The sequence below is a fragment of the Penicillium crustosum genome, assembly GCF_028827405.1.
Source record: "Penicillium crustosum strain IBT 35664 chromosome Unknown utg000002l_segment0_segment0, whole genome shotgun sequence".
Lineage (NCBI taxonomy): Eukaryota > Fungi > Ascomycota > Eurotiomycetes > Eurotiales > Aspergillaceae > Penicillium > Penicillium crustosum.
This window is the reverse complement of record NW_026623123.1, coordinates 3,017,264-3,037,158: the sequence shown is the minus strand read 5'-3', so window position 1 is coordinate 3,037,158 and position 19,895 is coordinate 3,017,264. Positions and strand designations below refer to the sequence as shown.

Sequence of the window (19,895 nt, the reverse complement as noted above, 5' to 3'; positions counted from 1 at the left end):
AACGGAAGACCATTAACTATGCTCCACTCTACACGTCGGGTAGAAACACCTTCGAAACGCTTTAGACACACCCTACAAACCAAAATGGAAATCAGGCCGAGGCCGAGGCCTGTATGGGCCTGCTGACATAACACGGACACTAGGGGTCTAGGTATAACTACCATTTTTCCTCTGCAGGTCGCTGTATAAAAGGCAGAAGCTTATTATGGCTCTAGCGAAACCATGTCTTAGACCTTATCAATAAACCAGGGCCCGTATTCTCGCATCATATATAAAGGAAGTTAGATCGGGCCAATGGATATCGATTGATTGATTGAAAGAAACCTCAGGCATGGTCACTAGGTATCGGCTGCCGTATAACGTCACCGTCTTAGCTTCAACAAAATAATACTCGTGACATGCCCAACACCATAGTACGTACCTTCTTTCTTGGGTGTAAGCTTGCTCATCTCTGACTACATGTTATGGTGAAAACAAACCTAACAACATGGAAAAACATGGGTATACTTTATTAGTGGTATGGAGGAAGAAAAACAATCAGATTTAGGAGGAATGGATACGAGACTTAAACCGCCAGGCATGCTTTTATATGATATCGATACACATCTACCATTCTATTATTACAGCAAAGAATTGGTTTAAATGGCCTGGAGGGCAAAAATGTGTGTTGCATTAATGGTAAATCCAGATCTCCTAGGTGAATTCCACTTCAACCTTGGGCAAAAGAAGAGAATGTCATACCAATTTCACGAAACGGTCACTTATCCTCACATCACCGTCCTCAACGTCTCTCCTCGTCCGGCACATGAAAAACTACGCCGGGCTCTTGCTATCGCTGCTGACCTGATTCACCCTCCTTATGTAGCTCGCCTGGGTAGAAGCTGTGAGCTAACAGACGCTCTGAACTGCAGAAGGCAGAGCATTAGGAATTCAGCTTCCCTCTCGGTAAGAACCTCACCAATGAAGGTCAGACCAGTGCCCGAGGCAGAGGTACCATGCACAGTGTCCAAGTCTGACTGAGTGCCACGGGAGACTGATTGACCTCATTAACACATGGATATGACTCTGCTCGACAAGACGACAAGACCTACCTTCCTTCGCTTCCTTCGCTTCCTTCGCTTCCCTTGCCTTTTTCGCTTTCTTCGCCCTGCCACCTCGAGAACGACGGCGGGTCTTCTTTTCGATCTGATGAGTTCAGATCCAAAATCAATACTTCCCTTTGGTGTGGAGGATATGTCTGTGAATCTTACGGTACGGGTAACGGATACGCGGTTCATGACCGCTAATCCGGCCAGGACGTGACAATTAACCAGGTTGTGACCGGGAAGGTGGCAGTACGTGCAAATGGTCTAGGTACCTCAATTAGTGTATTTTCCAATGATTCATCAACATGCAATTATGTCTGCTTTGGGTGCATCCCAACCACGCATGAAGACCCATTGGAGTCGTAGAGAACGGGCTGAGATGATGGCTTCGTGGGATCAGGTCCACGGTCCACTTACTGGAGGACGTTCGGAATCGGCCATGATGCAACGATCAAATGATCACCAATTTGAGTGGACTTGATGCGGAGAATAGAGGTGGATGGTGAGAGTGGGCAGAGGTGTTTACAGGAGAAAGTGGATGCTCTTGCATGGTTTGAAGCACCCCAGGTGTTCTTCCTCGCGATACGTCCCGGGGTTCCTTCCCACATAGCACTCACGTCAAACTTGGAAGGCACCTGGTCACTTCCAAGCCTACAAGGCTACATATGTAACCCTAGGGGTAGTAGATGTGACAAAGTCTCTATACATCCAGAACTCGCTGTTAAATAGTATTCGAAATACTTCGGAATCGTGATCAGAGGAGCAAGCACTGTATGTAGGACTTTCTCTGGTCATATTTAAGTCAGGGCTTAACCACGATGTCTTTCGGCATCTCTTTGGTGGTTGGTGTGAACTTGTTCATGCTGAGGCTCGTCAATTGGACAATATATCCATGTTGGGTTTATATCATATATTGAATATTGAAATTAGCAGAGTTCTAAGAGATAGCAGATATCGAATCAAGTATAATCAGCAGATGCGATGGCATCAGACCAGGGAAGTTCAAGATCGCATTGTTTCCAGAGAACCCTAGCATCGGACGTGCCAGTTTCGGGGGTATGAATAGATTCGAGGTTATGCATTAGTCTTTTACACGCGGAATTTGTAACAATATATACAAAAAAAAAGTCAATTAGTAGTATCAAGGGTAAAATTGCAAAACAAAAAAAAGAAATTGTTGTGCATCATCCGTGAATCGAACACGGGCCTCGTCGATGGCAACGACGAATTCTACCACTAGACCAATGATGCTAGTTGTTGTAATGGGGCCCACTATTATCCTACATGTCCCTAAACAATTATTCTCTCATTTCTATCGGAACAAAAGCAATTCCATAATCTTCCCAGCTGAAAGACATATAACTTTGATATTATTTTCGGACAAATTGACCTTCATTGGAGATGAAACACTTTTCGGCTGCTTTAAAGAATAATTTGGTGACCAGAAAAGGTATCTGTGTATAGCATTACCTATCAAGCAAAGAGTGGGTTATATATATTTCAGATCGCTGGCTGTCGCACTACAAACCTACATGAGGGGTCGCACACAATGGCGAATGTCACTTATAGCCAAATGTTGTTCACAATAATACATGTCACACCAAGCGCTAATCCGATAATTTTGTGTGTTTATGTATCATCTACATACGGATAGTCCCAATTCTCGACATTTCCGTGCTTAAGTAGGCTTTTCGGTCCAGTCTTTAAACGACTGAATTCTATAGATTAGTCAAAACCTATGATATACTATAGTAATTGAATATCAAAAGGGAGTTAAAACCCATTATAAATAAATCACCAAAGTAAGAATTCGATAAGGAAGTGGTATTAATAGTTCAAGAACCCCGGGAACGGGACTAGTGGGCCTGAGTAAACTAGGGCCGAACTAACCCCGCGTTCTGCAGTTCGTACTATTGAAACTGGGCACCTGGGCATTGTCTGTGTTGTCAGAAGTGAGGGGTTATTTCCCATTGCAATCTCGGGATTTCATGTCACCTCCCCAATACCCCCAATTACAACCTAACCCACCCAAATCAACATGGATAATCCCAATGACCTACCGCCATCGCGAGAGCGAGTTGTGCCGGGTTCTTGCAACATAGAACTCGGCCAATTCCCCAAGACCATGTCGGAGTCCGGGTCGGGCCTTCCCTTAGATCCGAACGCTATTGCGGACAACATCATCAACCAGCTAAATCTGGGTCTCTCAGCCAGAGACAAGGCAGCGGTTGCATCACTGTTCCTCGATAATTGCTACTGGCGCGACCACCTGTGCTATTCATGGGACTTCCGCACCATCGAGGGGAGTCAGGCTATCGCTGCTTTTGTCACGGAGGCACCACCTAGTAAAATCGAAATCGACCGATCGTCTGACTCCAAATCTCCGCACAAGGCACCTATTGATGCCTTTGGTGATGTTTTCGGAATCGAATTTTACACCAAGGTCACCACCGAGAATGGACAGGGAAATGGTATTATAAGATTAGCGGAACATGATGGCAAGTGGTACATTTTCACCGTCTTCACTTCCATGGTTGAGTTGAAGGGCCACGAGGAGAACAAGGAGAGACCATTTGGTGTCCGACATGGCGAGCAGCAAGGCCGAAAGAACTGGAAAGATCGACGTATTGATGAGATCAACTTTGAGGGGAAGGACCCGGCAGTATTGATCGTTGGTATGTGTAGATGAAGCCTTTTCCAGAAGTATAAAATCTGACTTGATAATGAAGGTGCTGGCCAGGGTGGTTTGACTGCTGCAGCGCGACTCAAGATGCTCAAAGTTGACACCCTCGTCGTCGACCGAGAAGAGAGAGTCGGAGACAATTGGCGTCAGCGATACCACCAGCTCGTTCTCCACGACCCAGTGTGGTACGACCACATGCCATACCTACCTTTCCCACCCGACTGGCCTATCTATACACCAAAAGACAAGCTGGCGGATTTCTTCGAAACCTACGTGAAGTTCCGAGAGCTCAATGTTTGGACCCAAACTGAGATCAAGTCGTCATCCTGGGATGAGAACAAGAAGCAATGGACGGTTGTTCTTGAGCGCAAGACAGATAACGGAACTGAGACGCGAACTTTGCACCCACGCCATGTCATCCAAGCTACCGGGCACTCTGGCAAGAAAAACCTGCCCGCTTTTAAAGGGATGGAGGATTTCAAGGGAGATCGCATGTGTCACAGCTCTGAATATCCTGGCGCGAATTCCGAGTCAAAGGGTAAAAAGGTCATTGTCGTTGGATCCTGTAACTCGGCAAACGATATCGCCCAAGACTTTGTTGAGAAAGGGTACGATGTGACCATGGTGCAGCGAAGCTCTACCTGTGTGGTATCGTCCGACTCTACCTTGAAAATTGCATTCAAAGGTCTCTATGATGCGACCGGTCCCCCAACCGAAGACGCAGATCTTTATCTATGGAGTATTCCATCGCGCCTGTTCAAAGCACAACAGGTCAAAATCACCAAACTCACGAACCAGAACGACGCAAAGACTATCGAAGGACTGGAAAAGGCAGGCTTCAAGGTTGACAACGGACCATTGGATAGCGGTCTATTAATGAAGTACTTTCAGCGCGGAGGCGGGTACTACATTGACGTCGGTGGAAGCCAGCTTATTATCGATGGGAAGGTCAAGGTGAAGCATGGCCAGGAAATCAGCCAAGTTCTCCCCCATGGACTTCGGTTTGCGGATGGCTCAGAGCTTGAAGCAGATGAAATCGTGTTCGCCACTGGGTATCAGAATATGAGAACCGACACTCGCGTGATCTTCGGTGACAAGGTCGCTGACAGGGTTGGTGATATCTGGGGACTTGATAAAGAGGGTGAAATGCGGACTATCTGGAGACGGAGTGGTCACCCTGGATTCTGGTTTATGGGTGGGAACCTTGCTCTGAGCAGATACTACTCACGTCTGCTGGCATTGCAGATCAAAGCGCTGGAAGAGGGGTTGACTACTTGGTAGTTACCTACTGAGAAGCGGGGTTTTGCGCTTGCGATGGCACCAGCGAGAAGAAAACTTTCTGCCTAAGTATGTCTATTTATGACCGCAGCCAGTCTGTAACAGCGATTTCAATATACATAGGGGGCGGTTTTATTAGCCAGGGGGGCTGTTTTAGTAACAATCCCCTATACTTACATATCCACTAGTAACCTAAGTGCTTTCGTATACGTCGTATAACATTCTAAAGAGTTCCGATTGGACATGGAAAAGTAGCCAATTAGGAGAAATATTCGTATGATCTAGAAACTGGCTAAGATATTGCCCCCAGGTGATTAAAAAAACAATCAACCCAACCAGCCTTCCTGAGAAGCCACCGTGACACCCAATGTCAACACAAGGTTGTACACCCAAGTCTCCAAATCCGTAGAACCCTCAGAAACAGGCTCTGTCAACACCAAACAAGTGCGAAGATGATCCAAAATCGAACTCTTTTTCACAGAAATATCAAATCCAGCCCGAGTCATCGTCGCAATGCGACTCTTCCGACGTATCTTGCGGTCAATCGCCATAAGAACGAATTGTTCATCATCCGAAGACCCGGAGAGCCCCCGTTTCTCCCACTGCATAACCATCCGACATTGCTCGGTGTCGGTTGTGTTATCTTCCTTTTTAATGACGAATCTGTAGCTAGTGCCTTTCTCAGAACCTGCTGAGCTTGGGCTGGCTTGCCAGATGCATCTTGTGTCGCGGAAGTGGATTGATGATGATATGGGGTTGTCGCTGCTTGACGATTGGCACATTGCAGCGACGATATCCTTTTCTTGGATATTATATGATTGGGTATCTGGTTCTCTGGGGTGGTCTTGTTCATTTGACTGTTTATGGGTGATATATGGTTCATTGAGGGTTGCGTAGATATCCCTCGCGCCGAGCTTTGGGCGTTGCGGGAATCCCCTTGTCAATTTTGACTTGCGGAGTGGTGGTTGCCATATCTCTAGTACAGGCACTGGTCGGTGGTTTGGAGGTAATTGTTGGATTTGGAGGAGTAGTTTGGGGCTGAGTCGAAGTAGTTGACTTGATTTTGGGGGCGGCCGGGCTATTTGGAATTTGGCTTGGATCTTTGTGTTGACAGGTTGTGATGATGGTCTGAGAATGAATTAGACGTAATTCTCAATAGAATGAAAGAGTTTGTATGCTCTTTTCTTCTCAGGAATATTTTCACATACCGTTCTTCACTTGCTGTGTCGCTATCATAGCTTGGCATAGTATCTGGGGACTCCATGGCAAAGTCCATATTGTTCTCTCTTAAGGGCTGAAGAGTTGAAACAATAGAAAAAAATGAGTAAAGGATGAGAGTTAAGAACTGAAACCTGAGAGCTAAAAAGTCTCAAAGAAAGACCTTAGTATAAATACATGTAGCTAGTCAGCCTTGGCCTTATACGCCGTACTCGTATCAACGGGCACGAGCCTGAGAAATGCGGTGGATCCAGCAAATCCCAAATCCAGCAAATCTGGATACTAGTACGAGTACGGGGGTTTTTATGGTTAAAAAGACAACCAGATCTTGGCTGCCTGGGACATTTAACACTAAGTATGAACCTGTTGCATCTGTGCCGTTTTCTAAAATCCTGTCTAGGCATCTACAATTTTTCGAGGCCATGGGCCCAAGGGTCTCTCTGTCGTATTTTTGAGGCATTTCAATATTAGTCCACTGCATACTCCATACTCTATTCGGATTAGGGAGGTAACTTAGGTAACTTGGCCATAAGGATCTGTGGATCGCCGTTTTGAAGTTCGGTGACGGAGGGATTTCCGAGCCGTGCGCCCGACTGGGCGATTCACAGCCTCAACCTCTCAGCCCTGGGAAATACCCTTACCCCCTGACGAAATCCTGGCTCAAATGTATATAAATGGCCCCACAAAATATACCAAAATGTTGTTTACAAATGCTTTTGAAGCTTTCCGATAAAAAAAAACTTCTACAGGAGTCGGCTGCTCGTAGGCCCGAATGCCGTCTCACGGTCCAATTTCCTCCGATTCGATGATATCAGCGGATGCTCGGAACTCCGTTTGGGTTTATGCAAAGTATCATTCATAATAGTGCAGACCCTGGGTGCCCTTCAGGGCTGCCCAGGTGTGATTGAAGATCTGTGGAGTCAAACATACTTTTTGCCAAGATAACATGGTGATACACCGTGAGATTCGGGAATCCGAGCCGAGGCATTGGGATGTTTTATGCTCCTTTCATAATTGCAGGCCGTCGATCATCATATGGTTTTTTCCATCCGTGATCCAGCCCGAAGACTCGCCCTGTCACGATGCCCTTCAGGGTCAGGAGTTGTATGATGACCCACATGAGTACGAGCAATAGCAAAAGGGCTGTGGAGAATACATCGAAGGCAGGAGAATCCATAAGCTTCCCAAATTCAACGGCAGCATTGGTAAAAGTACCCTGGAGAAATCGGAGGACTGTTAGAAAAACATGCCAAGGAAACTAGGGGAACCAGCCTACTTACCCACGGAAAAACCACAGACCACACAGACATGGTGAACCGTGACTGTTTCCAGCCCCCTGGTTGTGTGTGTAGAGTATAACAGATCGTTAGGATGGCAAAGAACCACCAAAAGACCCCATACCCCCAGACAAGAAGACCGGTAAAATGGCTGATGAAAGCAAACGGACCAGCCGCCTTGGCAGTCAGAAGCTGACCGCGATCATATGCCGCAAAGCTACCGGCCATAACAGCCTCACCCAATGCCTGGAGCGCGACCGAAGCCTGTCCGTAAGGGCCGCACATAATCATATCCTGGTACACCATGTCCGCTGTCTGGAACGGGCGACCGAAGTACTGATAGAGTATAATGGTGTTGAACGAAGCAACGAGGGCAAGACCGCCCCCGATTTCGAGGTAGGAGACGATGATGGCAGGGACCTGGAGTCGGGGGCTGATATGCGCGAGCTGACATATAGCCCCGCCGCCTGCGGCAGAGGTCAATGCCGCAAGGAATGGCATTAGCATGTCGGCGTGTAAATGTCGTGTGCCCGACTGCTGCATCTTGAGGTGTATGAATGGGATCACCATACAGGCGATCATGTCCATGCCTGTGTTTACCCACCACAGGATGTAGATAGCCAGCCCGGCTGTGTCTCCGTATTTGAAGACTGCCATCTGGAGGATTGAGGTGAAGGCGATGGCGATGCAGCAGAGGCAGGATGTTTCGGCGCTATTGTTTCGCAGCTGATGTAGGACATGTCTAGGGTGTAGGAAAGTGCGTAAGAGATAGAGGACGATGAATAAACCGAGCTGGACGATGGTGTAGATCCATACGATTGTCGCGAGAGTTTTTAGTCCATTGAATTGGTATTTTAGTCGATAGAGTATCACAGCTATTATCCCCGTTCCTTGGGGAACGATGAACCACAGCGATGAGAAATTCCAGAGGGCGCGAGACAACGGGCCCGCTGGCGGAATGAGGCCTCGTTGATCTGACATGTGTTGTTTTGTGCGATTCACCCCCAATCGGAGCGGGGGATTGATTTGACCATGTTTGATGAATTCGAGGATATCTAGTTAAGTAGGTTCGGTTAGTATTGACGTCATCCGTCCCAGGCTAAAGCTCGGGGCTATCTCCCAGATTCAATTGCTTCGTTTTTTTGTCAAAGATAATTTTTTTGGATTTGATTCGAGCAATACTGTCAATATCGGATACATATGTAAGCAAATCGGCTGCAATGAAATAATTTCGAGATGAGTTGCACGCAGATCCGGGGCCACCTCATACCATAAAAAATCATAATTTCGAGACGAAAAATTGTCTAAACCACGATGGCCGACCGAATCAGAATACTCCTTCGAAGCATATGCCTAGTCCCCTGAAACCAGGTGAACTCATTCACATCTCAGTGCTTTTCCACCGAGAAGAACCCATCATCGCTGTAACTCGCTGTGTAACCCGTGTAACGCCAGTTCCCCCTTGTGTAACGCCCGTATTCATTCCAGCAAATATCCATGTAATTCGTGAGCGTCAGAAAGTGGAAAAGAAAAGGAGAAACTAGGAGCTGCTCCCTGTGTCTTTCGTGTAGTAGGTAGTGGTGTCTTCGGTGTAAGTGTGGGGGCGATAATAGCCCGGCCCCGCTGGAGGATCTAATCAACAATTCAGTGAGGGGATCAAATCAAGCGATCGCAGAAACATACAACGAGACTCCAGATCTCTGCCACCCCAGGAGATTTGCCTCAGACTTGCAAATCCTCGAGCTCGCACTTCGGCCATGTAGACCTTCTGCTCGTAGCCGGGACTGAACGGAGTCTCTCCTTCGGCAGGATTGTAGTGCTTAAAGAGCGATGCTCCCAGTGCGGTTGCTGCGAGACAGGCGACAAGGACGATGACAATGATGGCTGCGTTGGAGAGCCCCATTGTGAATAGAATAGAGAGAAAGATTGAGTAAGGATCGGGGAATTGCAGTTGGTGTTGCTATGGCAGTTTGAATTGTAAGAGGTGGGTCAGTGCATGATGGAGGAAGCCTCCGGGATCTGGGAACTGTAGATGCCTATAGGTGCTGGACTAGGGTACAGATGAAACGAGAGTTGAAGAAAGAGAGGGGATGAAAGAAAAGAAAAATAAATAAACTTCAAATGTTCTACGCAAGTGCCCGATACCTCCGATTTACAATCTGATGTGTTGTCTCTGTATGTAACCATCCCATTGGCCATGTTTTTCCAACGATACATTCAATGTTTGAACACTACTCCGTACATACTAGGTTCCTAGGTGCATAAGTGTATCCACCAATCACACGTTGTGTCGCATTTGACAAAACAAAGCCCAAAAATAGCACTGACGTGGCTTCGATATCGGGTCCATGGATTTAGTTGAAAGCTTGTCATCCAGACTACATAGGAAATAATTTCATTGGTCAATCCAAGTATACAAAGCAGTTTGAAGGAATAAAATTTGAAGTTCATTATACGCAAATCGAAAGAAAGAGAACGAAAATGCCCATCAAAGAAAAAAGAAAAAGAAAGAGCGGTGCTCCTGTAGGCAGCAGCCAAGGGCATCGAGTGGGTTTGCACCATAAACACAATCATCAGATCCATGAATCGTCTACAATTTAATATCCACATTTCGGTCAAACAGAAGATTCCAAGGTTATTGCAATCTAGCTAATAATCATCAGTCCCCGTACTTGAATTCTCCTTAAAACGTCAACCGATATTCTTCAAGTAAGCACGCCAAGAGATATATACTTGCGAGTAACCTGATGGTCTCTCTTTATTCTCTACGTCTCTTTATTCTCCATGTAAAATTGATACAGGGTTGGGTGGTTGATTCAAAGAGTCAAAAATCAACGGGTTTTACATGGTTCAAAACTCGGACCAATTTCGTGCTCTTATTGGTCCCATGGGATGTCTTCAACAGAATAAAATAATACCTACGTGGGATTAAACTAAAATAAGGATCTCGTTCGAAATTGAAAACTTCTAAATTCATTCATGCCACAACCGAAACACCAGGTAAACACACCCCAATAACAATGTCAGGAGTAATTAATCACTCATTTTCCAAAGAAAAAGATCATCTATGTTTGAGAAAACAGCTGCTGAAAATTAGTCAAGCTAATCAAGGTAAGTTATCAGACATCCTCAATATCGAACCGAAGGTTATATTTACTCCAGTCTTCACCGTTATGGAATGTCGCAATCCGTGGAATTCGTTTCACTCCCTGACCATATGCACACAAGATAAAGGCCGCGACAACTTTACCAATGGGGTACCAAGAATGCCGCACAACTCTGGCGAAGGAGACTCCCAAGTTTGTGGCTCCTTGGGCGGAAACTCAAGCCCCTCCCGGGATTTGTAAACATGATCCTGAATGAAGGGCATAGTGTGCTTCTCGTTAATATCAGTAACAATAACGTACTTTAGGGTGTTTAAGGGAAAATGAGACTCATAGAAAGCCTTGGTAAACTCAGACATGTAAAAGTTCGTGGGAACCTGCTGTCTCCTGATATCGTCTATGAATATCACGCCTGGCCCCGCTCGACCAATCCAAAGTGTAAGATCGCCTTTGTGTTTAAGGGCTGATTGGAATCGATAAATAGCTTTCTGGTTGATTGCGGGGTCGTCAACTGGTAGGCCGAAAGTATCGGCCCAGTACATCCAGTCCTCTTCAAGGAACTGCGGGCTGCTACCGACAATCCAGACCTTAGGATCAAGGTCTTCGGTAGTAAGTGTGGTCCTAGAAATAGGGCATCCGGGCTCATCGGCACGCTCCATCCATCGTCGGAAGGAATCTCCCTGTGGCTCGAACTTAGGGTACTTGGGAGTCATTGCGATGAAGTTGGCACTAAGCTCACTAAAATAGTCGAGGTCGAGGGAGAATATGTAAAGTGCTGATTCACCGACTGAAGTCTCTTGCGAGATTGTTGATATGTTGTTCTGAATTAACTGATGCGGTGCATCGAGTATGCTTATATAGTTCGAGCCAGCTGAATATAGGAACAAAAGAAACAAAGAGCAATCAAAGTCTTTGTGCAAAAGAGGGCATAATAGAGACCAATGATCTTGGGCATTTTACAAAGAATAAAAGAATGGACGAGATAAATAGTCCTTTAAGCAGTGCTACAAGGATGGAGTGCTCGTCAGCAGATGGGGTAATAATATTAACCCATTCGAAAATGTAACCCGCCCCGGAAATGATGTTGGCCTGCACTATACAGAATCATTATAACACTTCACAGACCCTATCGGATTCAAATACAGTGATATTCTTGTGTTTCTGTCCCGGTCACCAACATGTACAGCCACACAGTAGTCATACCATCTAATAAAAAATGTTTCGTCCTTGTTGGTGTGCTCGCTGTTGCCCTTTATATCACCGTGTACCAGAAACCCTTACGGGCTTATTGTAGCCATAAAACAGACATATGAACTTCCACCTCGGTTATCATTGTCAACTCGCTGGGGGCGGAACGGGGTTTTAGACCGATAAATGAGCGTGGGCATGAGAGCAGGAGACAATCGAGGCTGTCATTGTCACAGGAAATCGGGTTGCGGAACGTCCACTAACACCTGTTGACCTGGGGATGGTAGCCCAAAACCAGATAATCCATGATTTGCCATTCTAATGGTTGACAGGCGCTGTTTGATTGACTTGAGTTGTTGTGCATTTCCCCAAGGACCCTGGTATTCTCATCCGGGGCAACGGTGTCACCACCGCGGAGACATATCGATACCATGGCCATATCGACGATGAAGGAGGTGCCACTCCACTAGTACCACCTACACAAGGTAGAAAGATAGCCAGGATCACATCTGGCAAGCATGGTACCATACAAAGTAAGAGACTAGACAGCAAAAAACCCCGAGTTTATTGGGTTGCCTATGACACATGTCTGGCAATGCATCAAATACGAAATCTTGGAGTCATACAATACGTATCTGCCCCCAAAGCTTGATATTTTGACTTGGTGGACTACAGCTATCCATAATGTATGTAGCTAGGGATTCCTAATCTCCAATGTATCTCTCATGATCTACAGTGCGAGTATTGGAGGGAAACAGTGAGGTTATCACTGGTTTACAAGTTCCACAATAGAAAGACCCAAGCCGGTATCTATGAAGCCAAGTATCAACGCCCAGAGCCTGCAGCAATGGAATCTTAGTCTTGGTACCAAGCTTAAGGCGGAATAGTCATTTAGTCCCTTTTCGGTAGTGGCTTCATTTTAGATTGAGAGGTACTCAGTAGGCTCAATAGCTGGCCCTGGGGGACAATGGGTTGTTTCGTCCCCGGTAGTCGTTCCTTCCTAAAATGGAAGTTCAATGGTCGAGACACATAACGTGTGTCCCTTGTGTCAATCGTTCCTTCCATCTGTGCAGTGCCTTCTGTTTGGGGACCCAGAGTCTCACCCAGGGTCTCCTATAAATTCCCCCCCTCTCACTTTTCTCTTTCTTTCTTCTCTCTCTCTCTTCTCTTCTCAAGTTACCAACACAGTTTTTAACAGCGCCCCCCTGCGCTGTTACCTTTCTGCTCCCCCCCGTGTCCGGCCTCGCCGGCGTTTGTTTTTCATTTTTATTTCAAAAAGTAAGACCCTTCTATCTCAGACTCCTTCTGTTGACTTATATTGACACATGCTAATGCCTTTTGTCTCCTCCTCGTACAGAAAAAAAAAATCAACATGTTGATCCCCTTCTTGGGGATCTTCGTGGGCATGACTCTCTGGAGTCAGTGGTTCCCCATTCCGGGTTTCACTGCTCCAGAGCAGTCGTTCATACGGCGCCTGTCTGGTACGTTCCAGCTGACGATGGAGTCATGGGCCTTCTGTGACCTGGTGAACGCTGCCGCCTCCCAGCGTGGTCACGCTTCCCGGCGCGGGCATTCCGTATGGGAGTCGCGTTCTCACGTTGGCCATGGGTATGCAAACTCGACGGACTTTCTGTTGGTTAGCCTTGGAACGGATGTCATCGTCCAGCCTAGCGTAGCCGATGATATGCCGCCTTGGTTTCCAACCCCGTTCCTGGTACCCATCCCGGTCTCGTCTTGGTCAAGTGACGGAGTGACATCTTCTGATCCCGAGGAATTTGTCCACATCCTCCTGCTTGGATCCAAGCCCGGGCATGGCTTCTACACCACGTTGTTGTTCTTCGGTATTTGGTGTTTCGTACAAGTCCCCTGGGCCTTGATTGCTTACCAACGACAATCGTACTCCGGACTTGATACCTTGACTTGATACCTTGATTGAGTGGATTCTGAAGGTTCTCGAAGGTCAACCACAGATTGCACGTGTGCAATTTGTGGCCGAGGACGATTCATCTTCCTTTGACGGGGAGATGGATCGTCTGATCGCGGGCCCAACGGAAACGGACGAGGAAATTCTTTCTTGGGTCATGGCTGCGGACAGTTGTCCCGAATCTGTGTCCCATGTGTCGGTTCTCTCTCGGTCTGGAGGTATCTGGGTCCACCGGATCGCCAAAAGCCTGGGGGATGACCAAGTACCGGACCCAGAATCGGCGTGCAATACCACCGACCTGGTGAACACTACGGATAACGCTCGCATGGACTTGGTCTCTCGGCACCCCTGGAACTCGACTGCTCTCTATGCCTCCGACCATGACGATTCTCCGGCTCCGGCTGGGGATCCGATTGGCAACGGTGCGGATGATGAGCGTCCTGATTCCACCCCGGCGTACTTCAGCAGGAAGAACCGTCCGTCGCAAGCAAAGAGACGTCGCGAAGGAAAGAGAGCACGACAGGAAAAGAAGGATCTAAAGCATTCCGATGTTTTAGCCTCTTACGCTTCCAATGCTTCTCTTGCGATGTCTTCGAGCTCGACGCCTTTGTCGGCTTTGGCTCCGGTCTTCGTTCCTGGTCGTCTGGCGGAGCAGGGTGATCTGCAGAGTGGTCCTCCTTCTCCAACTCCCTTGTTCACGAATGTGGGCATTGATCCTCCTGCGGATTGTGGTACGACCACGCCCGATGACAACGCTCTGCCCCAGCCATCTCGCCGCCGCCGTCGCCGTCGACAGCGTCATGCTTAGACGCTTCGGTGGAGGTGGGACATAGTACCAGCAACAAATGTGTCTGAGTGGGACAACCTTGAAGGAACTCCTCTCTTCGGAGGGTTGTTTAGGTCCTTCTCAGCTGTCCTGTAGCGCTTTTGTTTGCTGGTACAAAGCTGTGGTGGGGCCGCCTCGAGCGTCCTCAGAAGCTTTTCGTATGGTGGTTGGGTTGGAGATTGAGTTGACTGGCCAATATGCTTAAAAAAAAAAAATACAAAAAAAGAGACAGTGAGAAAAAAAAGACGACAGAAAATCCCACAAAAAAGGATGTACTCTCACTTCACTCTCACTTCAACTTCACTCTCATTTTCAGTTCAGTTGAGGCGAGAGGTCTCTCTTGCGACGTTCATGTCTCACGCCGCTTTGCTTTGTGTTTTTTTTTTGTTATTTGGGCTCTGGGATTTGCCCATTTGACTTCTGTTGTTCGGCCGTTGACCACGGCCACCCTTACAAAACACCGCGCCCCATCGTCTAATCGAGGTTTAGCCCACAGCTGCGACTATTATCTCAAAAAAAAGTCGCATCGGTCAATCCTTTTTCACCTTGCCTTGTTCGAATTATATTCTTCTCTCCGGGCTTGTTCACTCGCGTCTGCATCAACAATCAAACGGACTCGCGCGATCGTGCTCGTCATGGCCTCTTGGGGAGAGGCTCAGATCCAAGACACAACTTGAGTGTCTTCCACATGTCTTCAATTCAATCTTGCTGGGTTCACATCGACTTTTGTGGACAGTATTCCATGTGTTACATTCATTCCTCACCACAGCCTTTCGGTAACGAGGTTCTGGCTGAGTTCATTCCTTCGACAATCCTTTGGCGGGACAGCAAGCACCAAACCTGCCTGGTTCCATACTCAAACTAGTTGACCCCATGGTCATTTTTATTTGCATCAATCATTCAACCAATATGCAAACAGCGTCAGATTTTCCGCACGGCCTCTGGGGGAGGACCTGACTGGACAAAACGACAAAACTTCGCATTCTCTGCATCGGACATCCTCTTTCTGTGCCGTGAACACCACTAGCTATCTTTTTCATCTGTCACCTCACCAGTTCTTGATTACAAGGGGAAAAAGAAAGACTTCCACTGAGCTTACGGGACGGCTTCAGTTGGACGAACATTGCGGGAAAACAAATCAACTCGACGTCAATCTACCATCACCACAAATCTGCTGGTTTATTCATATCGAGTTGTTCTCCACCGGCTACGAAAAAAGCCTTTGCTGGATCAAGAACGCCATCAGCATCAATCAGAACTTCGACTTCAATCATGCTTCCAGTCAAATTTGACAAAACTAAGGTCGATCTTCAGTTCAACCCTACTTCAATCACCTTGGCTTCCTTCCGACGATTGTCGCAAATTACCTCACTGAAAGATGTGAACCATCTCTCAAATTATAAATCTCTTCAATAATCAGGTGTGCTCATCAGCTAATTCAACCTGCTTTCCGGCTTCACGGGCCTTGAGCTAAGCCTTTGCTGGAGGAGCCTCTTGAAGACCATTGATATCTTCTATGTCTTCATTGGAAACGCACTTTCTGTGTTCGTCAATTTCATTCAATACGTTTGTTACTCTCCAGACCCCGAAATAGGTCTCTGGATGATCCTCTTGACGTCCATAACCACTTTCCATGTGCGGCAATTTTGTTTGACAAGCTTGTCCTCTCTTCAGACCTTCGATATGGTTTCTTCTGGACAGCCATGACTCCTTCCATCGACTCAGTCGTCCTCCCAGCGTTTCCTTTCTTCGACCGGTTAAACTCCTGGTTTGGTGTATGGTCTATGGATCGTGATGGGATATGAAATATGGGACATGGTACAAGGGGATATTAACATTTGGATGAGCATGCATGTTATGTTCCAGGCGTTGTGTGGGTTTCTTGTGTTTTGTTTGTACAGATCCAGCATCCATTGCAACTAGGCGGATCCTTTTTTGTTTCAGTGATACCCCACAAAGCATAGCCTTTTTTTTTGTTGGTTTTTGACTGTCTTTTCACCTCGGTCAATTGAATACCATTGTTCCGTTTCAATTAATGGTTGCTTCTGTAAGAGCCCTGTTCAAGAGCAGCCGCGCTCCAATTATATCACTCACAGGGAAAGGAAATGTAGTTGCAAGCTCCCAATTTGCCAACTCAGCAAGTATTTTCCTCCGAAGACCCTCTTTGTATAAAGGAGTGACCGGCCACTACTATAACGATGGCTTTTTTGAGTGGCAAAAGGGCCGATTAGGGGTAACTCGTCATAATGGGACCTCTATACGGCCACGTAGTAAATCAGAACTGCTAACTACCCATTATGGAAGCAGACACGAAGCAAAATACATAGTAGTTAGGTAGTTACTACACAGCGCCACTTAATGGAATCGTATAAGGTACATCATCTACATTATTTAATACCTATGGCTATTAGACTGGAAACAAACATTCATTTTAATAATTTGACAGTGATCCTAGATGGGGAATTGGACATATGGTAGAAAACGCTACATGACATGGCACTTCCCCCTTCGTTTACGACTCCGCTCCTTAATTGTGTTATCGTTCCAATCCTGAATGCGCCGGCGCCATTCCTCGTTTGTTGGCGGCGGTAAGCTAGAGGGTTCGGTTGAAACCCGCCTTCGGAAAGACCTTTGCCTCTGAGGTATCTCATGCTCGTCATCTACTGCAGTGCCCTGCCCATCTTCATATGGCTGTGGAATATGGAGGAGGTTTGGCGAGGATACAGAGTATGGGAAGTAGGCATCACCAAGTGCATCGCCCAGTGCCGAGGCTCTCAAGTATGGAAGAGGCATCGTGTTTTCTTGTTGCGGTAGTTCTGCTGGATATACAGCAAGCGTAGGCGTGGTGAGTTGGGTCGCCGTAGGTGGACGCGAAGCAGATCGAGGCGGTTCTGGTGATAAGTTGTTCGTGAACGAATCTTGGGGGACCAATTGCTCTGGGGTAAAGTCTCTGCCAATGGAACTTCCCCTGCGCCTTGCCCCAGTCATGGCACCTAGGTTCTGGAAATTGACAGACTGTGGGCGAGGGCGGGTTGATTGCTGCGCGACACGAACGGTTTGTCCTCTGTCAGGTTGAAGGGTGGAATTGGCGATATTGACACCGGGAAGAAGCGTTCGTTGCAGATCATCTGGCAATGGGTCCACTGTCTCGCGTTTATAAGGAGGAGGAGGAGGCACCCAATTATCGGCGTCACTCTCATGGGGAATCTGTCGGGGGTTGTGGGAATTGCGATATCGAGGGTCGTATCGCCCACGGGTTGATGCAACCACAGTAGCAGCTCGGTGGAGAACTTCGCTAGAACGAGGCTGCGTATTGTCATATGGAAGGTCGATTATATCGGCTCGAGAAGTCTCGCTTGGCGAGGTGGGAACTGCAAGACTATTGCGGCGGAAGTGAAGTGGCAAAGCTCGGGATTCTCGAGTAATTGTTGAATTACCACGGGCTGCGAATGCTGTAGCAGTATCGCCACGGTGTAGTCGTGTTCGCCTTCTTTCAAGCTCGACTTCAGTGTCCAAAGAAGAGTCCGGCTCCATAAGAATCTTGGGTGCCGTTTCGCCGACTTCGATATCAAGCTCAGTCGCTTCGCCATTCATGGTAGAGCGCTCAAAATCAAGGAGGAGAATTCGACCACCGTCAACTGGGATATCTTCTTGGCCAAAGTTCTGTGGGCGCACACCACCAGGCGCTACTGCGACGAGTCTCCGACGGCGTCTTGAGTCGGAATGTACCCAATGAGCGGATGTGATACCGTGCATGTCACTCACCCGCCGCCCCCGGATCAAGATCTTAGGTTGTTGAACGATCTTCTGAAGCTGTGCTAGATTGTCGCGAGGCGCGCAACCTCCATAATGATGACCACCACCAACCTCGGTACCAGTAATTTCACCAGCGCCCAAGCTAGGCATTCCATATATCCACAGTTCTGAATTTTGGAACCCCAATGCAGCAAGTTCTCCTGAATCATCAGTGGCGGGTCTCATGCTTGGTCGCATTTCCCGAGACTCATCTGCGAGGAATGGACTGGCGAAATAAACGATTCCCGCATTATTGTTTAATTGAAGCGCCCTAAACGCCCCCAATTGTTTATCATATCCCATCACCCAGTGATCGTCAGATTCCTCTTGACCAGCAATAAGGGAGACGTGAGTGATATGGCAAGGGATTGTTTCAGGAAAGAGAATTTGTGTTGTCCACATTCTCATCTCAAGTTCTCCGGGCGAGGCGTCCGTTCCGGTCTCAGTATAGAAAGGAGGAGTGATAGTGACGATATTTTCAGCTGTAAAACCAAGAAGCATCGCTCCATCAGGTGAAAATGAAAGTGCATCGACACGGGGACAACGCACCGCCCGGCGGTCGGTTGGCAAAGCCTCTTCACCCACAGCGTATACCTCGATACTATCCTCAAAGGCTAATGCTAGCACACTACCTGCTGGAGAGAATTTGATATCCCTTGGAGCGTCATTCAGCGTGATAACTTGAATGTGCTTGGCTTCATCGTCAGAGAGCTGGTATATATGAACTCGATGTGTAGAAGATAAAACAGCAATGAGAGAGCTATCATCCCGGATTGTGGCTCCCAGTGGCCGCCTTCGAGTCTTAAGCTCATGCTTGACGGCGACTGGGTCAGTAGTCACGTCTAATATGACAATGCGGGAAGAGCTGATGCAGAGAACTATTTGACCATTTCCTGAAAACGAGAATCGAAAAACTTCACCCTGTGGGAATGCCGTGGACGAGCTCATAGAACTTGAAAGTAGTCGCACAAGAGTTTGCCGGGGCCGTAGAAATGCATCAAAGGCGTTCTGCCTGACCTCCTTGACAAATTGGCGCTTGAGTTTAGTGAGGTTTTCTGCCTCAGGAATGACCCCGCGAGCCCAGGAAAAGGATGAACAACGTGACAACTGATAAGCATACAATGCCGCGGAATCGGATGAATGCCTCCATCTTCGATTTAGCAGAGATAGCGATGCAAATGTATTGGTATCGGAGGCATATAGGATGCTGTTGACTCAGTAAGAATTACAGTCAATGACTGACCGTAAGGCCCCCAGTTGGACGAACACAAGGTTTCGAGTACCCAGTGAAATGGAAACTTACTGCTCAATCACATTAAGTGGTAGCCGGTCAAAGCAGCTCTTTGGGCTGGGCGATACAGGAGAGCCCGCTTGATGGACCAAAGGGTCCTCGGAGAGGGAGGTATCCTCCATAATCACCGTTTTCTACCTACATACAACGGATCAAGCACGCTGCGGGCATTGTTGAGAAAAAGGTGACCTTGTGGCTGTGCAGTTTGTTGCCCCATGAGGCCATG

At 47.4% G+C, this 19,895-nt stretch overlaps 8 protein-coding genes across 8 annotated transcripts; 2 read left to right on the top strand and 6 right to left on the bottom strand.

Annotated features, from left to right (window-relative positions):
• Window positions 1–857: 857 nt before the first annotated feature.
• N7487_004652 (uncharacterized protein) lies at window positions 858–1,277 on the bottom strand (the record flags this gene model as incomplete). Its single annotated transcript, XM_056872399.1, has 3 exons — window positions 858–1,033; window positions 1,092–1,185; window positions 1,251–1,277. The coding sequence occupies 3 exons, from the start codon at window positions 1,275–1,277 to the stop codon at window positions 858–860; spliced, it is 297 nt and encodes a 98-aa protein (XP_056730119.1).
• Window positions 1,278–3,123: 1,846 nt separating this feature from the next.
• N7487_004651 (flavin-containing monooxygenase) lies at window positions 3,124–5,049 on the top strand (the record flags this gene model as incomplete). Its single annotated transcript, XM_056872398.1, has 2 exons — window positions 3,124–3,760; window positions 3,815–5,049. 2 exons carry the CDS (start codon window positions 3,124–3,126, stop codon window positions 5,047–5,049), a joined length of 1,872 nt encoding a protein of 623 aa, XP_056730118.1.
• Window positions 5,050–5,372: 323 nt separating this feature from the next.
• Window positions 5,373–6,322, bottom strand: N7487_004650 (uncharacterized protein; the record flags this gene model as incomplete). The annotated part of the gene is made up of 2 exons (XM_056872397.1): window positions 5,373–6,174; window positions 6,255–6,322. The coding sequence occupies 2 exons, from the start codon at window positions 6,320–6,322 to the stop codon at window positions 5,373–5,375; spliced, it is 870 nt and encodes a 289-aa protein (XP_056730117.1).
• A 939-nt stretch (window positions 6,323–7,261) lies between these two features.
• N7487_004649 (putative malic acid transport protein) lies at window positions 7,262–8,522 on the bottom strand (the record flags this gene model as incomplete). The annotated part of the gene is made up of 2 exons (XM_056872396.1): window positions 7,262–7,480; window positions 7,545–8,522. The coding sequence occupies 2 exons, from the start codon at window positions 8,520–8,522 to the stop codon at window positions 7,262–7,264; spliced, it is 1,197 nt and encodes a 398-aa protein (XP_056730116.1).
• A 559-nt stretch (window positions 8,523–9,081) lies between these two features.
• N7487_004648 (uncharacterized protein) lies at window positions 9,082–9,444 on the bottom strand (the record flags this gene model as incomplete). Its single annotated transcript, XM_056872395.1, has 2 exons — window positions 9,082–9,173; window positions 9,225–9,444. 2 exons carry the CDS (start codon window positions 9,442–9,444, stop codon window positions 9,082–9,084), a joined length of 312 nt encoding a protein of 103 aa, XP_056730115.1.
• Window positions 9,445–10,743: 1,299 nt separating this feature from the next.
• N7487_004647 (uncharacterized protein) lies at window positions 10,744–11,358 on the bottom strand (the record flags this gene model as incomplete). Its single annotated transcript, XM_056872394.1, has 1 exon — window positions 10,744–11,358. One exon carries the CDS (start codon window positions 11,356–11,358, stop codon window positions 10,744–10,746), a length of 615 nt encoding a protein of 204 aa, XP_056730114.1.
• Window positions 11,359–13,205: 1,847 nt separating this feature from the next.
• Window positions 13,206–14,565, top strand: N7487_004646 (uncharacterized protein; the record flags this gene model as incomplete). The annotated part of the gene is made up of 2 exons (XM_056872393.1): window positions 13,206–13,688; window positions 13,771–14,565. The coding sequence occupies 2 exons, from the start codon at window positions 13,206–13,208 to the stop codon at window positions 14,563–14,565; spliced, it is 1,278 nt and encodes a 425-aa protein (XP_056730113.1).
• Window positions 14,566–17,067: 2,502 nt separating this feature from the next.
• N7487_004645 (F-box domain protein) lies at window positions 17,068–19,878 on the bottom strand (the record flags this gene model as incomplete). The annotated part of the gene is made up of 2 exons (XM_056872392.1): window positions 19,682–19,878; window positions 17,068–19,585 (listed from the first exon to the last, which is right to left on the bottom strand). Exons 1-2 carry the CDS (start codon window positions 19,789–19,791, stop codon window positions 17,068–17,070), a joined length of 2,628 nt encoding a protein of 875 aa, XP_056730112.1. The 5' UTR covers window positions 19,792–19,878.
• Window positions 19,879–19,895: the final 17 nt, after the last annotated feature.